Source organism: Triticum dicoccoides, chromosome 5B (genome assembly GCF_002162155.2).
Source record: "Triticum dicoccoides isolate Atlit2015 ecotype Zavitan chromosome 5B, WEW_v2.0, whole genome shotgun sequence".
NCBI lineage: Eukaryota > Viridiplantae > Streptophyta > Magnoliopsida > Poales > Poaceae > Triticum > Triticum dicoccoides.
This window is the reverse complement of record NC_041389.1, coordinates 382,381,985-382,399,689: the sequence shown is the minus strand read 5'-3', so window position 1 is coordinate 382,399,689 and position 17,705 is coordinate 382,381,985. Positions and strand designations below refer to the sequence as shown.

Sequence of the window (17,705 nt, the reverse complement as noted above, 5' to 3'; positions counted from 1 at the left end):
AGCCACCCGGCCGCCGCCATGTCGGCAGCGAGGCAGGCCTCCACCGCCCTTATCATCTCCTTCCCACAGCAGGCACACCGGTTCCGGTGGGACTCATACTCCGCCAGAATAGTGATGGTGAAGGGGAGATTTGAAGGCTCTTGTGACTGTGATGATCCGGCACCAGAGGATCTGAGTGCCGATGCGCAGACGCTATGGAGTCGCGTCAGACAGATCTTGCCATCGGCCGGACGCTGTCCTCTCGGGAGCGGCGGAGTGCAATGCGGATGGCCACTGCCTCCTCCAACCCACACAAGACGACACCCTAGTCGATGGATCTGGACTGGTCGGAGTCAGATCCGCTGCACGCCATGCCTGAGAAGGCCGGAGATTATCATACGGGAGTTTGGGAGGCGGAGGGGAGTGAAGTGCTTAGGGTTTTGGTCCGACAAGCGGACGGCAGAAAATATATGTGGGGTCGCGTGGGCCAGCGTGAGCCGAGACTGACATGGCGGACACGTCCGGGCGCCCTGTATCCGCCCCATATTTGGGCTGGATATGAGGGGTGCCGGTCAGCTCGAGCGTTTGAGAGCCGTTTGAGGCTCCCGTCTAGATCGCATTTTCCTGACCTGTCAGTAACCGGGTCGTCTGCCTGGGCGTTTAAGACAGGTTTGGTCGGCCGGTTGTACAGCCGAACTTGGCAAATCCGGCCCCTCAAATTCCCGCGGACGCGTCCGCAGGCATTGATTGGGCACCTCTCAAATCATGTAACCCACATTCGGACACCTCAATTATCATATCTCAAATCCATACAAACTCATGCAACTATGTCGATACACACACATTGTTGGGCTACTCCATCACTACTAACTAAACATGTCATCGGACTACCAAAATTTGACATGTTTGGCTATGGTGGAGTTCATCCACGGCTGCCCTTGCCCTTCCCGGTGCCCTTGTCATCCTTCTAGCGGAAGTACCGGTGGAAGATGCAGTATGGATCGAGTCAGATCTGCTCGTCGCCGAATCTGTCCTCGTTGTCATTGTCCGCCTTCTCCTCCTTCGGTGGCAGTCCGACCATGGCATGGACCGCCCGATTCTGTTCTTGGGCGAGGGCGCGCGTGTTCCTCCGCTATCGTTTCTTCACAATGCAGGGCGGATAGCTTCCTCCTCTACGGCTGCCCGCATCGCCGCATCAGCCGCCTCCACCGCCGCCATTTCCGCAACGATACGGGCCTCGGCGGCCCTTATCCTATCCTTCCCACGGCGGGCTGCCCGTCCCTGGTGGGACTCATAGTCTGCCCGACCGATGATGGGAAAGGCTAGGTGTTCCGGCTGTCGGGACTGCGAGGATCCAACACCAGAGAACCGAGCGCCCGGTGAGCCAGCGCTATGGAGTCGCGGTGGACAGATCCGTCCGTCGGTCGGGCGTTGTCCTCTCGGAAGCGGTGGGGTGCAATGCGGACTGCCATTGCGTCCTCCAACCCGCACGGGGTGACACCCCAGTCGACGGATCCGGAGTGGTCGAAGTCTGATCCGCTACCTGCCATGCCGGAGAAGGCCGGAAACCGCCGGAGGTGAGCTCGGGTGATGGAGGGAAGTGAAGTGAAGTGGCTAAGGTTTGCTCCGGCGAGCGAACGAGGATGAATATATGTGGGGTTGGGTGAGCCAGCATGGACCGGGTCCGACGTGGCGGGCGCGCCCAGGCGCCCCATATCCGCCCTATATTTGGATTGGATATGAAGAGTGTCGGTCAACCCAGACGCTAAGACCCATTTGAGGCGTCCGTGTGCGTCAAAAAATTATGATCAATCAGTAATCGAGCGAGCCGTCCAGACGCCCGGCTTTACATGGTCAACTCCTTTGTCCAAAGAAAAACCTGTGGTTGAGATGGTTAGGTGGACAGTGGTATCCCCAACCCACCAGGGTTTAAATCCTGGTGCTCGCATTATTTTTGGATTTATTTCAAGATTTCCGACGATGCGCTTTCAGTGGGAGGAGACGTTCCCGTCGACGACGAGGCGCCTACGGTTGCTTCGTAAATCTTAAAATGATATGTCGGCTCAGTCTCTCGGAGGTGTTCATAGGGATAAGGTGTGCATGTGTGCGTTCATAGGGATAAGTGTATGCGTGTGTATATGAGCGCTATGCTCAAGAAAAAAACATGGTCTTAACTCCCCGACCTGCCTTGTGCTGATTTCGCGCCGATCGCTGCGCGGCGGCGTGATTGGATTTGCACAGGAGATCTCAAATCGTGATTAGATCCCAAACGTCGTGTGATCTAATCTCTAACTGCTTTGGGGTAGTCTGGGTATTTCCTTTACAAAGGTCAGATTCGCTATGGAAGACCTAATCACGTGGGAGGCTTGGCCTATATAAAGGCAGCCCTTTCCCTGTGTCCCCGTGGCCTCATCTTCGATTTGGGGATCTGGAGCTGGACTCTGGCTCGATCTACAAGGCGTTTTCGCATGCTCCTCTCTTTTGCCTTGTGTTATTTCTTTCTTTTTCTCTTGGATTTTGTCATTTAGATGGATAATGTTGGATTTGTTCTCTTGTTTGTTCAATTTTGTAAATTTCTCCGTTTGATTGTTCGATCATGTCTCTTGATTATTCTCTTAGATCTGAAATATATATTTTTTGCCTCCTTCTCTTTTATCTTAACATTATGTGGTTCTAGATCTGCTCTCACACCTTTAAGCATGTTGACATCTTCTCTCAACATCATCCTCTTCCGTGCTCGATGCGATTGGGGCCATAATCGCTCGCCGCGCCTTCAAGAACCTTTGAAGCATCTGACATTCTCAAACCCTAATATTGGTTCAGATCTGTCAAGACCCCTAAAGTTGGTGATGAAGAATTAAGGCAATGACATATGAAAAGATGAATCTGCAACAGATTTCAAGGTTAGGATTTGTTTTTGTTTACCACTTTTTTGTAATCTTATTGTGATCAAGATTCAAATCATAATTGAGTTAGTATCGAGTTTGTGAAGTCAACTCCGTTGGTTTGTGATACTTATTATATTCATAACCAAAATTTTGAACAATATTATAAAAACGCTCTAGATACAAATTGAGTGTAGCTTGGATGGTTGGGTTCTTTGTGTTGGAACTTCCACTAGGGTTCAAGACTTAGATTTGACATTGGTGCTCGCATTTTTCTAGATTTATTTCTTTCTTTCCAATGGTTTTTTTTCTGTGTGAGAAGATGTTTCCGTCGACTGCGAAGATTATGCGAGCATCTATGTTCTTACTGTGTTAAAACAAGTGTTATAAACATTAAAAGGATTCAAAAGTTCAAATTGGTCTTAGCCTTGACTATTATTTCAGTTAACACTAAATTGTATAACTTACTTTTTTTAATGTGTTTAGTTATACTTAATAATGCTTACTTATACAGTTCCTCCCAATTTATGTGCTATGTTCTATTTCATATTATGAGTAGGTTAGACTAGTCTAATCGTTGACCTCTGTTTTGGTTGTCCATAGCTTAGTTTTCTTAATTGTGCTTACTAATACTACAATTTGATCATTTAATGTGGCATATTCTATTTTATAATATACCTTATATTTAGCTTCCACATGCACTTGCATTATTAACATAGCCTATGCAATTTAAATTTGATGTTAATAGATTTGTATTCGGTATTGTATACAAGACACTACATAATTTAATTGGGCTTTTGTGGTGACCAAGTTTTTTTAAAGTCAAATGATACAAATTTTGACTAAGTTTGTAGAAAAATATCAAGAATTATGATACCAAACAATACATTGTAGTTAGAGGGCGGGCTGGCGCAGTGGTGAAGTCCTCCCCACTTGTCCGTTCTGGATTTGAACCAGCCTCTCTGCATTGCGCTTCGCATGGGCAAAACAAGGTTCCTATGATCCCTCCCTAGACCCCATCTTGTGTGAGAGCTTCTATGCACTTGGTATGCTCTTTTTTTCGTATTGTAGTTGTTAATGCATTGTTATTTTGACTATGTCTTGGAAAAACATAATCTAGTGGTATATATTTGTAGCATATTGCATATGTTTTGTTGGTCAAATCAATGATCAAAGTTAGAGCTACTTCCTCTGTTTCAAAATAGATGACTCAACTTTGTACTAACTTTAGTACAAAATTAATATAAAGTTGGGTTATCTATTTTGAAACGGATGGAGTAGATCACAAGGTTACATGGACCAAGGGAGTAATGCTTGGTTAAAGCCTTGCCTTAGTAATACAAAGCACACCTTATATTATTATTATTTTGGAATGGATGAGTACATAATCATTTGTAATGTAACAATGATAGTAAAAAGTTAGTATAAAGTTGAGTCGCTTATTTTGGGACAGAGAGAGTAACACCCATCCATCAATGCATTTAAAAAGTAAGTCACGAGGGCTATGTGGGTAGCCTATTGGATGCCCTTACGGAAAACTGAAAATAACATAATCATTTGTGCCTCAGAGTTTGCATTAGAGTAGATGGTAGTTTAAAGTAGGAGATGCTTAAAGCTTGCCTGCAGTCGGTCACTAAGTTTGGGATCTAACTTGCATACATTTTTTGAGCGTCTGCTTCCTAAGCATAGCTACGTACGTATGATAGATACATAGCTCCTATCCCTGGTGATTGCAATGTGCATGTGTAATATAATTCACAACAACAAAATAATACTTTATTTCTTCACTGAGCTCAACTATTTTCTACAGAGTACATCGATCTTTTGCATAGTCTACCTTTCCTCAGTTATTGTGCCAGAGAACTATTGGCAACACTATACATTTTACTCAACACCGTTGTCATCAATTTGTCCTACCGCAGAAATCCCTGACAATATCAGCAAGCCAACGGGGAAGAGTGCCAATGCTCCTTCAGAATCTCCACGGCATGATCAACGGCATATATTATCATCTTCTTCACCTGCGCCAAATAGAAGGTAAGGTTGTCAAGTAACGGCTCATGGTTATCGATGCAATTATTTACAAGTAAAATTAGTCAATATGCATCGGAAAAGATAATGTGTGTTCTTTGTTGCAACATACATCAAAATTCAAATCGTATGATCAGCCCTAAATTTCGGCCCAACTAAAAGCCCACCTGAAACAGTACCACTCTGATGCCCTAATCCACTCTTCTCCAGAAATTACATATCTTTGCAAAGGTTACCCCAAAATGCATTAGTGCCGACACGTGGTGGGTTTTCTCTACAAATTTACGGGTTTTTTTACCATCGGAAGAGAAAAGGCATGTTATCTCTAAATTTAAAAACGTTTTCACCTTGCATTTCCTTTCATTACGCGTTTGATAGCCTGCATACAGCCCAGGCCCACTGGATGCAGCTTTTTTGGTTATATGCAAACACAGTTGGGCCTGCACGGCACGATAGTATCCAGCAGGCCCGAGTTATGCTCTCGAGCCCACGTGGATGGCTCTGACAACACTTTGCAGGTATTTTCCTATAATCACCTTTTAATCTCCTTCATCGCTTCTACATAATCATGCTTCGATTCAGGAAAAGTTATACACAAAAAATATGCACCTCGATGTTCTAATTCCATTCAAGCGATCGGATCATAGTTTCGTTCACTGTATGTGTTGAATTTCGTGTTCATATTTGAATCTTTTTTGGACAAACTTTGACAAATTCATGGCAGACGGTTGACCGTTTGAAGTTTCCTTTGACTAGTAGCTTCACCTCGCTGTCTGACACAACTTTCGTGTTGTGGGTTTTTCATTTCACAAATCATAGATGAATAGATCTGCATACGACCAGTGTACTGTAATCACTGTAATCGATTCCTAATCACCCTCCTATTCTCCTTCATTCGTAATCTCGTTCACCAGTCTCTTCTAATCTACACAACCGTGCATCGATTTGATATAAGTTGTACATGGAAAAGATGCACGGCGTTGTTGTGGTTCCATTCAGACAATTGGTTCGTAATGTAGATGTTCAATTTCATGTTTATGTTTGAAGCTATTTTGGATGAATTTCGATACATTCATCATGTACTGTTCACCGTTTGAGTTTTCCTTCGACGGTAGGGATTGAAGAACTGCCAACCTGGTACCTTGTGAAGGCGTGTGTGCGCCGTAGTCAGCATCGTCGCCGACCTTGTGCCATGCGGGAAGCTTCGATGGCATCTCGCCGCCAGTCTCGTTCTACAATTAGGTGTGGCTGCCGGCGTCGGTTTGTTTGGCTTTAGTTGCGACGTGGAGGTAGCCCTTGTGCCCTGCCTCTGCTGGTACACCGACATCGACCAATAGTCATGCCCCTGGTTGTCGTAGTCGTCCCGCCTGTGGTCACCGAAGCACTCGTGTGCATTCTACTGTAATCTCTATGTTCAAGTGTAGTTATCAACTCCTAATCACCATACATGTATGCAACCAAACATCAGGTGAAATTTGTTTTCATGATGACAAGACCTCATATGCAGGCAACCAAACAACATGCAAACGTCGTGTTTTACCCTGTGTTTCCTCAACCAGTCTCCACATCAAGTGTTTCCTCAAACTCCACATGGAAGTTCCAGCCGCCAACGACGCAGGAGGGAGTAGCACACTTGTACTTTCCGCATAGCTCAAGTTTAACTCCGGTGCAAATAAGAACCAAGCACCCTGGGCTCCACTTTTATATCCGGTTGTATTTTACCGATGTTCAGTACTCCCTCCATTCCTAAATATAAGTTTCTTTTAAAGATTTCACTATGAACTACTCCCTCCATTCCTAAATATTTGTCTTTTTAGAGATTCAAATGGACTACTACATACGGATGTATATAGACATATTTTAAATGTAGATTCACTCATTTTGCTCCGTATGTAATCACTTGTTGAAATCTCTAGAAAGACAAATATTTAGGAACAGAGGGAGTACATACAAAGCAAAATGAGTGAATCTACACTCTAAAATATGTCTATGTACATCCGTATGTAGTTTGTAGTAAGACTTGAATCGTAGGGAGTAATATACAGGGGTAATTAATTTACAGTTGTATAACTTTTCAGGGATTCCAAGCAGGGCCTTATAGTACTTCGCACTCCCTCCGTTTTTAAATATAAGTTTCTTTAGAGATTTTAATACAAACTATATATAAATGCATATAGACATATTTTAAAGTGTAGATTCACACATTTTGCTTTGTAAATCTCTAAAAAGTCTAATATTTAGGAACAGGAGGGAGTAGCACACTTGTACTTTCCGCATAGCAGTTTAACTCTCCCACACACAACGCAAATGTACTCACCGTGTAGTGCACCAGTGCACCTGTACTCCCTGTGATTAGTCACTACACACTGAGCCGCACATGCGCACAAACCGTGTAGAAACGGAAGAGGAAAAAAACATAGAAAAATTAGAAGAAAGCAGGGGCCACATAAAAATTGAAAAACCAATGCAGAAAACCCAACAGAGACACCAATAACGACCCTGGCGAGCTCAGATCTTCACTACAAAAGATCAATGTGGGGGAGGGAAGTAGTTGCAAGTGCAAGGTTTAATGTGAACCATTAGTTAGGAAGGTGATTCGAAGCTACACGGAATTTGATCCATTGTCTGAACAATCACGAAAATGTAAACCAAGACTTTATGTGGCTTTTCAAGTCCGCAGCGAAATCCCGGGGCTGATGCTGGAGTACGGTAGGGGCAGAGAGAATTTTCGATAGAGCGGTGAAATGCATCGAGATAGAAAAGAACACCAACGGCGAAAACATTCTGTTGGACTGACACTGACACGAAAGTGGGGGCGAATGGATTAGAGAGCCCAATAGTTAAGACACCAATTATGGCTGTGTAGATGCAGTATTTGATGTTTCACAAAACAAAGACAGAGGAGGTTGTAAGAGAGACCTTGTCAGCGTTGAAGAGAGGAACGTGTCGAGAAAAGACACCTATCCGGAGAGGTGCAAATGAGAGCTGCGAAAGGAAATACAATTCAAAGGCAATCCTTTGTTGTTATCTGGTCCTTGAGAGAAGGAGGACCTTATCAAGAGTCCCTCACTTACGGATCACTGAAATAGCCTAGCTTTCCAAGCAAGTGACCTTATTGTAGTGTAAGCAAGGCCAACGGGGAGAAGCTATAGCTTTGAGAGTTGCTGAATTAGTACCTGTTCAGACAAAATGTTGATAAACATAGGGCATGAATTAGGTGAAACATCGTTCTTGCGAATCCAAATGGACTGGCAAGAACAATGGCCGCAAGGAGCACTTGTTTTGTTCTTGCATAAGTTTGTAGCTAGTAACTGGAGAGTTTCATCATAGGTCGAGAGAGACGGGGAAAACCACTCTAGCTAGGTACAACCATAGTCCCAAATGACAACAATATTTGCATGGATGCTTTGGGTGGATAAGTCACAAACTTGGCAACTCTTGTGCAATAGCTTTTCACAAACACGCCTACTTCAAATCATACATGTTTTATAGGGTTGAAAAGTAGACTCGATGACTACGTTTAGAAGTATGCCCCATTGTCACGTTGCAGTTCGAGGATGTTGTTTCAACAACAAAAGATCAAAGGCAAGTGTTTTTTCTTTTCTTTTTGAACTTGTCATAAGTGTTCAAAGCAATTCACTTATAACTTTGGTTCTGCAGGTTTGTTTCTTCAAGAACTAAAAAATGGTTGGCTTCCTTGACATGGCGCCTCAGTTTGATTAACAACAACGAAGATGAAAGGACAGCTATTCATCGAACTATAAGATAAACTCAAGTCAGCATTCACCTGATCACGGATTTGTTTGGCATGACTTCCTCTTATTGGCCCAACAATGGTTGGGTGTGTGTCAACGATTGGTATCATTAATTCCATCTCACTAGTCATCCACTTGGTGGTGGAGTGACTAGGACCGCAACAATGCACCACTGAAGGGGCAAATTCTAGACTACTACGTAGAACTCGTTAGCCACGCACTACAAGGGCTTCAACCATTAAGACTTTTATCATCCAGATTTTGCGGTAGTGGCCATGGAACTAGGATCTTATAAGCATATCCTAAAAAATAAACGAATTACGTTGGGAAACTGTGCCGAGTAAAGGGCCCGCAATGGCATGGCCCAACTAGTCCACAAAATTAAGTTAAGGTGGTTAGAGTGGATTCATAATAACTTTAGACTTGCTGCAATAAACAAGGTTAGATGAGAGCAAGCTATGAAATTTGTGTCGTAAACAACTACTCTGTTCATTAATACAAGACGTTTTAGAGACTTGTATGAACAATCTAAAACGTCATATATTGATGAACAAGGGGAGTACAAACAAAACCTTATTGTAGCCTATTATTAATGTCATTATCCTAACTAGATCTTGAAATGTGCAAATTGGAGTCTCGGGCCAGTGAGATTCATCACGCAAGATTGGGACTGCGCCGAGAACATCGCCTCGAGCAATTTAATGATGTGAGACGCACCTAAAACATGCCAAGAAGCAAAACTCCGAGGAGAGATGCACATACATATGAACTACATATTGAATCAGATATATAACACAAGATAAACACATTGGGACTTCCCTCGGATCACATCACCAGTTTGAAACTCAGCCACATCATTGGCACAAAAATTGGTGGGTCATGACTTCATGCACGACAAAATTAAGTTGCATGATGTCATATTCAACCGGGAGAACGGCCGGAATTTTCTATTCAAGGGCCATATATAATATCAAATAGCAAAACAAGTATACAGTTTTAGAATTAGAGTGGTCGTGATTGCTCGCAGGAATTTGTTTTTTTTCTTCAGTTTGATGGTCGTGGATTTGGACATTGTGTTAGAGAAACTAAACGAGAACTTGGTGGTCATCAATTCATGAAATATCAGACAAAAACAAATGAGAAGGGATTCGTGCTGTTCATCACCTTGAGAAATTATCTTCAAAATGAACAAGGTTTGCAAAGAGTAATTTACAGAAATCCTGAAGGAGAATCTGTTCGATGGTCATGGCTCTTGGACATTGTGTTGGAGAAACTAAAGGAGAACTTGATGGTCATCAAATCAGGAACAATCAGCCAAAAACAAAAGAGAAGGGATTCATGATGTTCATCACCTTCAGAAATTATCTTCAAAAAGACAAGGTTTACAAAGAGTGGATTTTGAGGACTGGAGAAAGCACCAAACGGAAGTGTCATGTTATCAGTTCGGAAATCCTCGTCAACAAAAAGAAGAGAGATGGCTTGCGGGAGTGATGTTGTCAATAAGTGTATATGTTGCAGGATGATTGTGCACAGAAAACAGGAAGCCTAGAAGTAGGCGAGAAGAAATTGTGGCATATTCTCTGTAGCAATTATAATATTTGAAGTGTATAAAAGTTATTAGAAATACAAATGCTTGTTTCTACCCAAAAGGCGCCGGTTAGTCAACTTAATATACTGCCATCTCTTGTATTGCACGTGAATCCGATCTGTCTCCCTATAATATTCTACTCTAACTGCCATGTCATATTCTCATGGAACTGCCTTTTGCCCACACAGTGCTGACAGTGGGCGCTAGGGATAAAATTCCTGGCCGTTTGCAACCATCTGCTCAAATATAATCTCTATGGGTTCTTGCCTTTTTCAAATATAATGTAAGTGCCTCTAAACTTGTTTGCTTTGGAAGCTAGGACTTTTAATATGGGAACACTTTTTTTTCTTTTTTCTAGCGCATGTTTACGCGACTTGCATTGGACATTGCCTGAGCCTGCAAAGGAGTGCAATCCTATGATTTGAACTGTGTTCCCGCTTGATCCAATGGCTACTGTCCAGTAGGTGATGTGGCTACTGTGTTCCCGCTTGATCCAATGGCTACTGTCCAGTAGGTGATGTGGCTAATGAGGATTCATGATTGAGAGTCCGTTTTAGAATAAGGAGGGAAGGGATATTTCAAGAGTTGGGAACTAAGACCGCATTAATTTTGTGGATCACGGGACGTTTTGAGAAGCGGATGCTAAAGTGGGCAAAAAATATCCGATCCCATTGCAAGGAAAAAAATACGAAATGGGACATAAAAAAGTATGATATCCATCTGTAGATCTGATTCCTACCAACATGTCCTTGAGTCAAGTATAATAAGAAAGAGAAAAGCTACAACAATCTCGTTCCTGAAATGCATACCTAGAGACGGTCCGATATAATAATCCTACAGATGCTGCACTTTATCCTCCACCAACACCTGTGCACGCTCTCCCCATCTTGTGACACCAACACGCATGCAGCTGCGGTAGTTAGTGTACAGAGTCAGGCCGGTAGGAATATGGCCAGGGTGGTGCGAGGTCCCAAGAGCAACAATCGCTTCGCCAGCAATGGCACAGAAGACGGGAGCACTGTAGGTCATGGTAATGACAGCAGAGGAACTTCACTGCAGGGGTTGCAACAGCAGCGGTGCTGGTGCCTTAAGTTCACTACAATGCATGCACGGCTGCGAAAGCACAAAGAGACAGAGACTGTGTCGCAGCGACACTGCAAAGGCATGGGCCACGGCAGCCACGGTAGTGTGAGGGTCACATCAGTGACTACACGTCAAGCCAACAAACACAGGAGGAAAGTTGATGCCAGGATGGATATCAAGGAGATGGTCGCCGGTGAGAAGGATGAAAAGATGAGGCAACACAGTCAGAAGGAGGTTACTTTATGATGTAATGTGGCAGATTTAATTAGTTATACCCTTGCATAAAAGGAAGTTAAAAGGAAGTAACACAACTTCTGTTACAATCCAAAGTTAGGTACCGAGCATGTTGCAGCTGGTCTCAACAAAAGAAGAGAAAAGAGCACACAGGAGCTCATCTTGCATTGTAATAATATATTAATTATAGTCCCAAGCTTAGCTTAATGCTGCTTGAAATGCATATGTAATGCAAGATGGTTAAAATGGGTGCATTGAAAAAGTCTTAATTATGTTCATAAAAAAGGTCATACTTACCTCTAATTTATCTTCTTTTGCTCTGTGGTTCTTAGGAAGCACGCGGAATTGCTGAGTTAGCTTGACACACTCCTGGACATTCTCTGGTGATACAAAATCTATAGCAATTTTCGTGCAAGACTGCAATGATAACAATAAAAATAATCAGATACATAACATGCAAACTTAAATATTATTTTGCAGTTCTCCCCTATCTAGCACAGGTATGGAGTTGTGGCACTGCTATGGTAAACTGAGAACATTTACCTTGAGATTCCGCACTTGATGAGGGCACCCAGCAGGTATAAAAACCGCCTCTCCAAGTTTTTGTACAAATGTCCAAGGCTCGATTCCTAAATGGGGGTAACAAAAATTCAAGAAAATACAAACCAGACACTGCAACCATTTGCAGTAAAGAATTGGCAAAGTGTTACAAAAGCAGACAAACAGAACTCACCATGCTCCTCTTTAAGTCTCCTTTTATGTTCCTCGGTTAGATAGAATGTTTCATCATGTAGAGGGTTAAATGTCTGCAATTAAACATGGTGAAAGATGTTAAACATGATAGCAGCAAATAGAAGGTTGTTCATATCACACAATTACCAACCTTTTCAACTGGAGAACAATATATATGGCGAAATTCCTTGGAATGTTTACGAAGGTATGTTTCCAGTTTTGGAACATCCTCCCTCCTGAAAATATCCCATAAAGCACCTCCATCATCGTCCTTGCTGTAGTTAGGAGAGGATGTATGGTTTGAATCCAGACAGTTTTTATGACATGCATCACTTCCATCAATTGCAAAATTCCCACAACAGTCCTTTTCATCTTGTACCTCATGTCTTGCTTTCAAGTTTTTTATTGCATTTTCTTGTCCTTCAGAGGGGGCAACTTTTGCAGTATGCATCAAAACGTTAACCTAACAATATCAAAGTTAACATAGAATAATTAAAGAGAAGCAAATCTCAGCAAGACTAGCACGAATCATGGTTCTACTATTGGTCCCATGAAATTGAATGTTCTACATTACAAGAAAATTAAGTTCTTTGAGGTAAGCAAGTGTGAAAATTTTCCTTTCATATACACACAAGAGACAGGAATTTGCTTCCAAGGTATTTGTGCTTGTCAATTGCTAAGGGAGTACAGCTATTTACTTACTGCATCAGATATATCACAATGAAGCTTCGTAACAGAATCTCCTCTGCCAAGTTCCTGCGCATAGCCATAAGCTATGTATGACTTTGGGCCCATGTCAATCTTTAGAATGTCATCAGGAAGCAATGCGGAGACACTTAGCAAGCCAGATTTCAAATTTGTGTATGGTTGAAAGGGTAAAGAATTGATGTATTCCACTCCATGCGAAGGCAAAAGCTCTTCAAAATGATTTGAAGTAGGCCAGTCCTTCAATTTAAGCATTTCGGGCCATTCATTTTGATACACCCGACCATAATAGTATCCATTGAAGAAATCCTGTGTGCGTATCTCGACCTGAATTATTTAAACACAAAAGGTGAATTTCCTTTCTGGGTAATGAGAAATGAAGAACATATGACTACACTGATCAAGTCCGCATGAAACAGATTAATCCAACTCACTCATCCATCCCAACAGAAATTTGTCTGAATATATGTTCTCTTGGAACCTTGCACTTAAATTAAATTACATATTTCAGACAACTGTGATGAGTTATTCCTGAAATAACCAAAGAAAAGTGTACTTCAAGACAGTAAACACTTTCCAGCTAATGAGCTCATGGGACTGAACAAATTTTTTGGGTGACGGTGAACGAATTAATCGACACCAGGACCTTTTCGACATTCAGGATGCTAATGATTATATTAAAACTGATGGATAGGTATAGAATGCTCATAATAATTATAGAAATTTGGTAAATGTGTAACACAATCAGCTACCAGATACCTTTGGAAAAAAAATTAGATCTTGACAACAAAGTGTTTTTTTACACCTTAATATCTTATGTATTTGGAATCAGTTGACAAACAAATACTCCCTCCATATCAAAATATAAGTGTCAAAAAGCGTCTTATATTTTGATACCGAGGGAGTACACTATAAAGGTATTCAAGAAATAAAAACATTCCTAGATATGGAATATTTTTCACTAACCTCACAACAAGATAAACAATCAATACACTTCACATTTTTCATATCAGGGGTAGTACTAGCACCATGTACTTCAGACCACATATGTGGTGGCTCCCAGCTCAAATGTGGCATTTTCTGTAGTACCCCTTGTACAATAACAGGTTCTCCTTTAACCCAGTGACTCTGGAAGTGAGTTAGATCGTCTCCTTTCTCATTATCTGATTTTGGACAGTATAGGCAGTTATCTGTTGAATTATCTCTGGTAGCAGCATGCCTTGCATTTTCATGTTTAGTACAGCATGGGCATTCATGTGTATATCCGCTGACAATATCAGAAGGTTCTAGCTGCTTACTCAACTGTAGAGCATCCCTTTCGAGCTTATTTAACCAATCTTTTGGAAACATCTGTCTCAACTTAAGGGCATGATCACCACAACCACCAAGTTCAGGTGGGGGGCAATTAATAGTCCGATCAGTATTAGCACACCACTTGGTAGTCTTAGGCTGGCAACTGGACAAGTTTGTTTGCACGCAGTTCATCAACTCAGGCGATGGATCACCACCATGCATATAGTCAATTCCTCTATTAGGATAAGACACCAGCTCTTCCCGACAAGAGCCCTCTAGATTATTTTCACGAAGCTCCTTACAGCACGCAATGCATAATTCATATGAGCAGTTTGGACAGCTTCTATGCAGATCAAAGATCGAAGTTCTGCAATTGTCACTGGTTGAAATAGAAATGAAATCATAACTACAAAGTATAAAATAACAACAGGAAGTGGGGAAAAAATCCAAAGTTGAATGAATGGAGCACTCAGTACCAGAACATCCTCTCATCATTCCGGCAGTCAGCCTGTTCAACACTCAGTTCAGACAATTCCAATCCTGTTTGGCAGAAAACAGGGTAAGTAACAATTAGTTGCAAGGCACCACTCTATTTAGTTTCTACATGTTCTGCAGAATCTAGTTTACCTTGAATTTCGGCCTCTATTTTTCTCTCAACCATCTGATCCCTGTTCAGGTCACTCAAACAAGGCACCAGATAGTGCAACAGATATCTAGCATGTTTTACTTTAGTTTCCCGAGCAATCTCATCAGGTCTTGCATCCAACGTATCTACCTTGTCTAATATGACAGATGTGCTATTAATCTCATTGGATCTTAGGAAGGAGTTGTCATTTGCTTCAGTCTGTGCCACCTCATTACGAGCCCTGGTTGACTTTACACCTGAGGTGTTAGCCTTCTTTCTCCTCGTTACTGATCTACTGCCGTTGCGTTTCCTCGAAACTGAACTCTACAGGTGGAAAAAATGCATATTTTTAGACCTACACATATGGCGTCGATTTTTTTGTTACAACTGTTATGGTTTCACAAAACTGTAAGTACGTCAAACACTGCAAACACTCGATAACTAGATTTCCATGTCACAATATAACAACCATTTGTACTACAAGTCACAGCATTGTCAGTTTGTCGCAACGGAGAACAATTATTTTAAAACAAGAAATCTTATGAATGTAACCTAGAAATCTCTAGTGCTGATATCATGCTGAACTGCTGATGCGTTTGCACTATCGGAAATAACTCAGCAAGCCACAAGATCATCACCTTGGGTTCACCCTGCTCCTTGGCAGTGCACCGTTTACAATTGCAGATTCCACGGCAGGACGGGCACCCGGCTCTAACCTCGGCCAACGACAACGCCGGGTACCTGCAAACCCACAGGCCTCACTGGTAACTCGGATGTTCATTCGTGCTAATAACCGAACATTACAAGCGGGGTGAGAAGAGAGATGTACATATCCTCGATGCAGTGGCCGCAGTAGATCTTCTCGCGGCATCGCTTACACTTGGTCATCTGCTGCTTCATCGCCCCCTTGCATTGGTGGCACGACCTCCTCCCCTTGGTGCGGCCCGCGGCGCTGGTGCTCGGCGTCGCCTCCTCTGCTGCGGGCGCAGCCGTTTCCGCGGGCACGGCGACGGGGCGGCCCCTCTTGGCCCCGTTTCCGCTGCGCCGCCTCTTGGGCACGGCGCTCCACGACGGGGACCCGGAGTCGGACGACGCCGGCGAGGCGCGGAGCGTGGCGACGCGCCGCCGCTTGGGCACGGCGCTCCACGACGGGGACCCGGAGTCGGACGACGCCGGCGAGACGCGGCGGAGCGTGGCGACGCGCCGCCGCTTGGGCACGGCGCTCGACGACGGGGACCCGGAGTCGGACGACGCCGGCGAGACGCAGAGCGTGGCGACGCGCCGCGTCTTGCGCGGCCGCGACGAGCGCGGCCCCTTCCTCTTCGTCCCCCTCCTCTCCATCTCGACCCCCCAGTCCTCGTCCGCCCCCTCCTCCTCCACGAGCGGCGCGTCCTCGTCCTCGCGCTCGTCCTCCTCATCCTCGAAGACGTACTGCCAGCCCACGGGCCCCCCGGCCCGACGGCAACCAATCGCCCCCATGGCCGCCGCCGCCGACGACGCCGCGCGAACCCACGGCCGATCAGGGCGAGCAACCCAGATTCGGGGATTCGATTTTGCTTCCAATCCGATCTCCCAGATTTAATAGCTACCTCTATCCGTCGGGCGCAATCTGGCCGGGGCGGGCAGGGCCGCAGCCCGCAGGTGTTTTCGTCGGAGGGGAGTGAGGGGCGGAGGGAGTAGCGACCACGTGGAACGCGCGTACGGGGCGGCCCGATACGAGGCTCGCTCCTCCCTGCTGCGGCCGCTGCTGGTTTTTGATTCGGTTTCCGGTGGGTTGGTCGCATCTCGTGACTGACGGGTGGGCTGGTTGGATTTACTAGCTGCGAAAGGTTTTCTTGTGTGGGGAATGTACGGTAAATGTTGTACTGTCGTTTATTACCTGCTGTATATTTTTTTGTGCATAAAAACGTAATTACAGGTGCGAAACGAAGGTTCGTTCGCTACGGAATGGGCCTGAGTGACGTTGACGGGCGTGACAGGTCGTGCCAAGTCGTGACTTGTGAGGCGTGCCGCACAACTTTCGAGCGGTAGAAAGGTCCAACGGATCTTTTTTGTACAGAGTATAGGCCGGCCAGGCCCCGTATTGTTACAGCTAAGACCTTGACACGTTTTCTGCTTTTGACGGAAGTACCAGGTTACAGCAGCGTCCAAAGCATTGTGCCCGGATGACCAGACATGTTCGCAATCAGGGAACGATTCCTGTTTGGCTCAGAGCATCTTCAACGGGAACCACAAAAATGCTCTCCCATCCGTCCGCGGACAGAGGGACCGCTTCACGAACACGGATGCGGAACGACACCATACAACTGTGGTGGCATATATTTTGAACCGCATTTTAACTAACCGGATGAAATTGATGAAAAGCGGTTGATATTCATCAATGTTCGGATAGAAATAGCACAAATCATTCATACATATCATGCACATCAAGTCTAGTACAACAATGTCCCTAATTCGACTAGATCCCGGATGTCCGGCAAGTTTTTCATCAACGGATCATGTCGTTCCACACTCCCCCTTCGACTTCATCCAACAGTATGCGCACGTAAATGGCCGTCTCTCTATCACGTGGTACACCACGGCGGCGTGTGCGGGCTACATATAATGTGTAGACCGATATTGAGTGTATGAATCAATCAACAAGTTGAGCAAGAGAGAGTAAAACTTACCATCTCCTCCATGTCCGCGTGCAATGGCCACCAAATTGCAAAACTTGATGGCGCCGACCTGGATAGCGCGCCAGCGATACAACAACAACCTCACGTTGCGTCGTTGAATGATGTACGTGTCGTAGG

General features: G+C 44.2%; 1 protein-coding gene and 1 long non-coding RNA gene across 9 annotated transcripts; one reads left to right on the top strand and one right to left on the bottom strand.

Moving 5' to 3' along the window:
- Positions 1-2,398: 2,398 nt before the first annotated feature.
- On the top strand, positions 2,399-6,434 carry LOC119309302. Of its 3 annotated transcripts, none has more exons than XR_005150451.1 (3): positions 2,399-2,882; positions 3,759-3,856; positions 4,787-6,434. It is a non-coding gene; the product is annotated as an uncharacterized LOC119309302 (long non-coding RNA). The 3 variants fall into 3 exon arrangements; XR_005150450.1 differs by having other exon boundaries at positions 3,759-3,910; XR_005150452.1 differs by lacking the exon at positions 3,759-3,856.
- Positions 4,592-16,617, bottom strand: LOC119309301 (lysine-specific demethylase JMJ25-like). 6 transcript variants are annotated; one of them, XR_005150449.1, is made up of 13 exons: positions 15,740-16,616; positions 15,549-15,651; positions 14,913-15,234; positions 14,762-14,825; positions 13,959-14,664; positions 12,990-13,319; positions 12,439-12,750; positions 12,289-12,361; positions 12,099-12,184; positions 11,853-11,972; positions 6,436-6,641; positions 6,030-6,329; positions 4,592-4,885 (listed from the first exon to the last, which is right to left on the bottom strand). XR_005150449.1 is itself a non-coding variant. In XM_037585325.1 (11 exons), the coding sequence occupies exons 1-11, from the start codon at positions 16,387-16,389 to the stop codon at positions 4,802-4,804; spliced, it is 2,850 nt and encodes a 949-aa protein (XP_037441222.1). In that variant the 5' UTR covers positions 16,390-16,615; the 3' UTR covers positions 4,592-4,801. The 6 variants fall into 6 exon arrangements, 3 of the variants coding, with proteins under 3 accessions (XP_037441222.1, XP_037441221.1, XP_037441223.1); XR_005150447.1 differs by having other exon boundaries at positions 6,030-6,641; XR_005150448.1 differs by having other exon boundaries at positions 6,037-6,641.
- Positions 16,618-17,705: the final 1,088 nt, after the last annotated feature.

Excerpts from the sequence above, each read along its gene's own strand:
- LOC119309301 (XM_037585324.1), bottom strand. The coding sequence starts at position 16,389 with ATGGGGGCGATTGGTTGCCGTCGGGCCGGGGGGCCCGTGGGCTGGCAG. Across the intron at positions 14,665-14,761 it reads AATGATGAGAGGATGTTCTG|TGACAATTGCAGAACTTCGA; the intron begins GTACTGAGTGCT and ends TATTTCAACCAG. Across the intron at positions 12,362-12,438 it reads ATTGTTCTCCAGTTGAAAAG|ACATTTAACCCTCTACATGA; the intron begins GTTGGTAATTGT and ends GTTTAATTGCAG.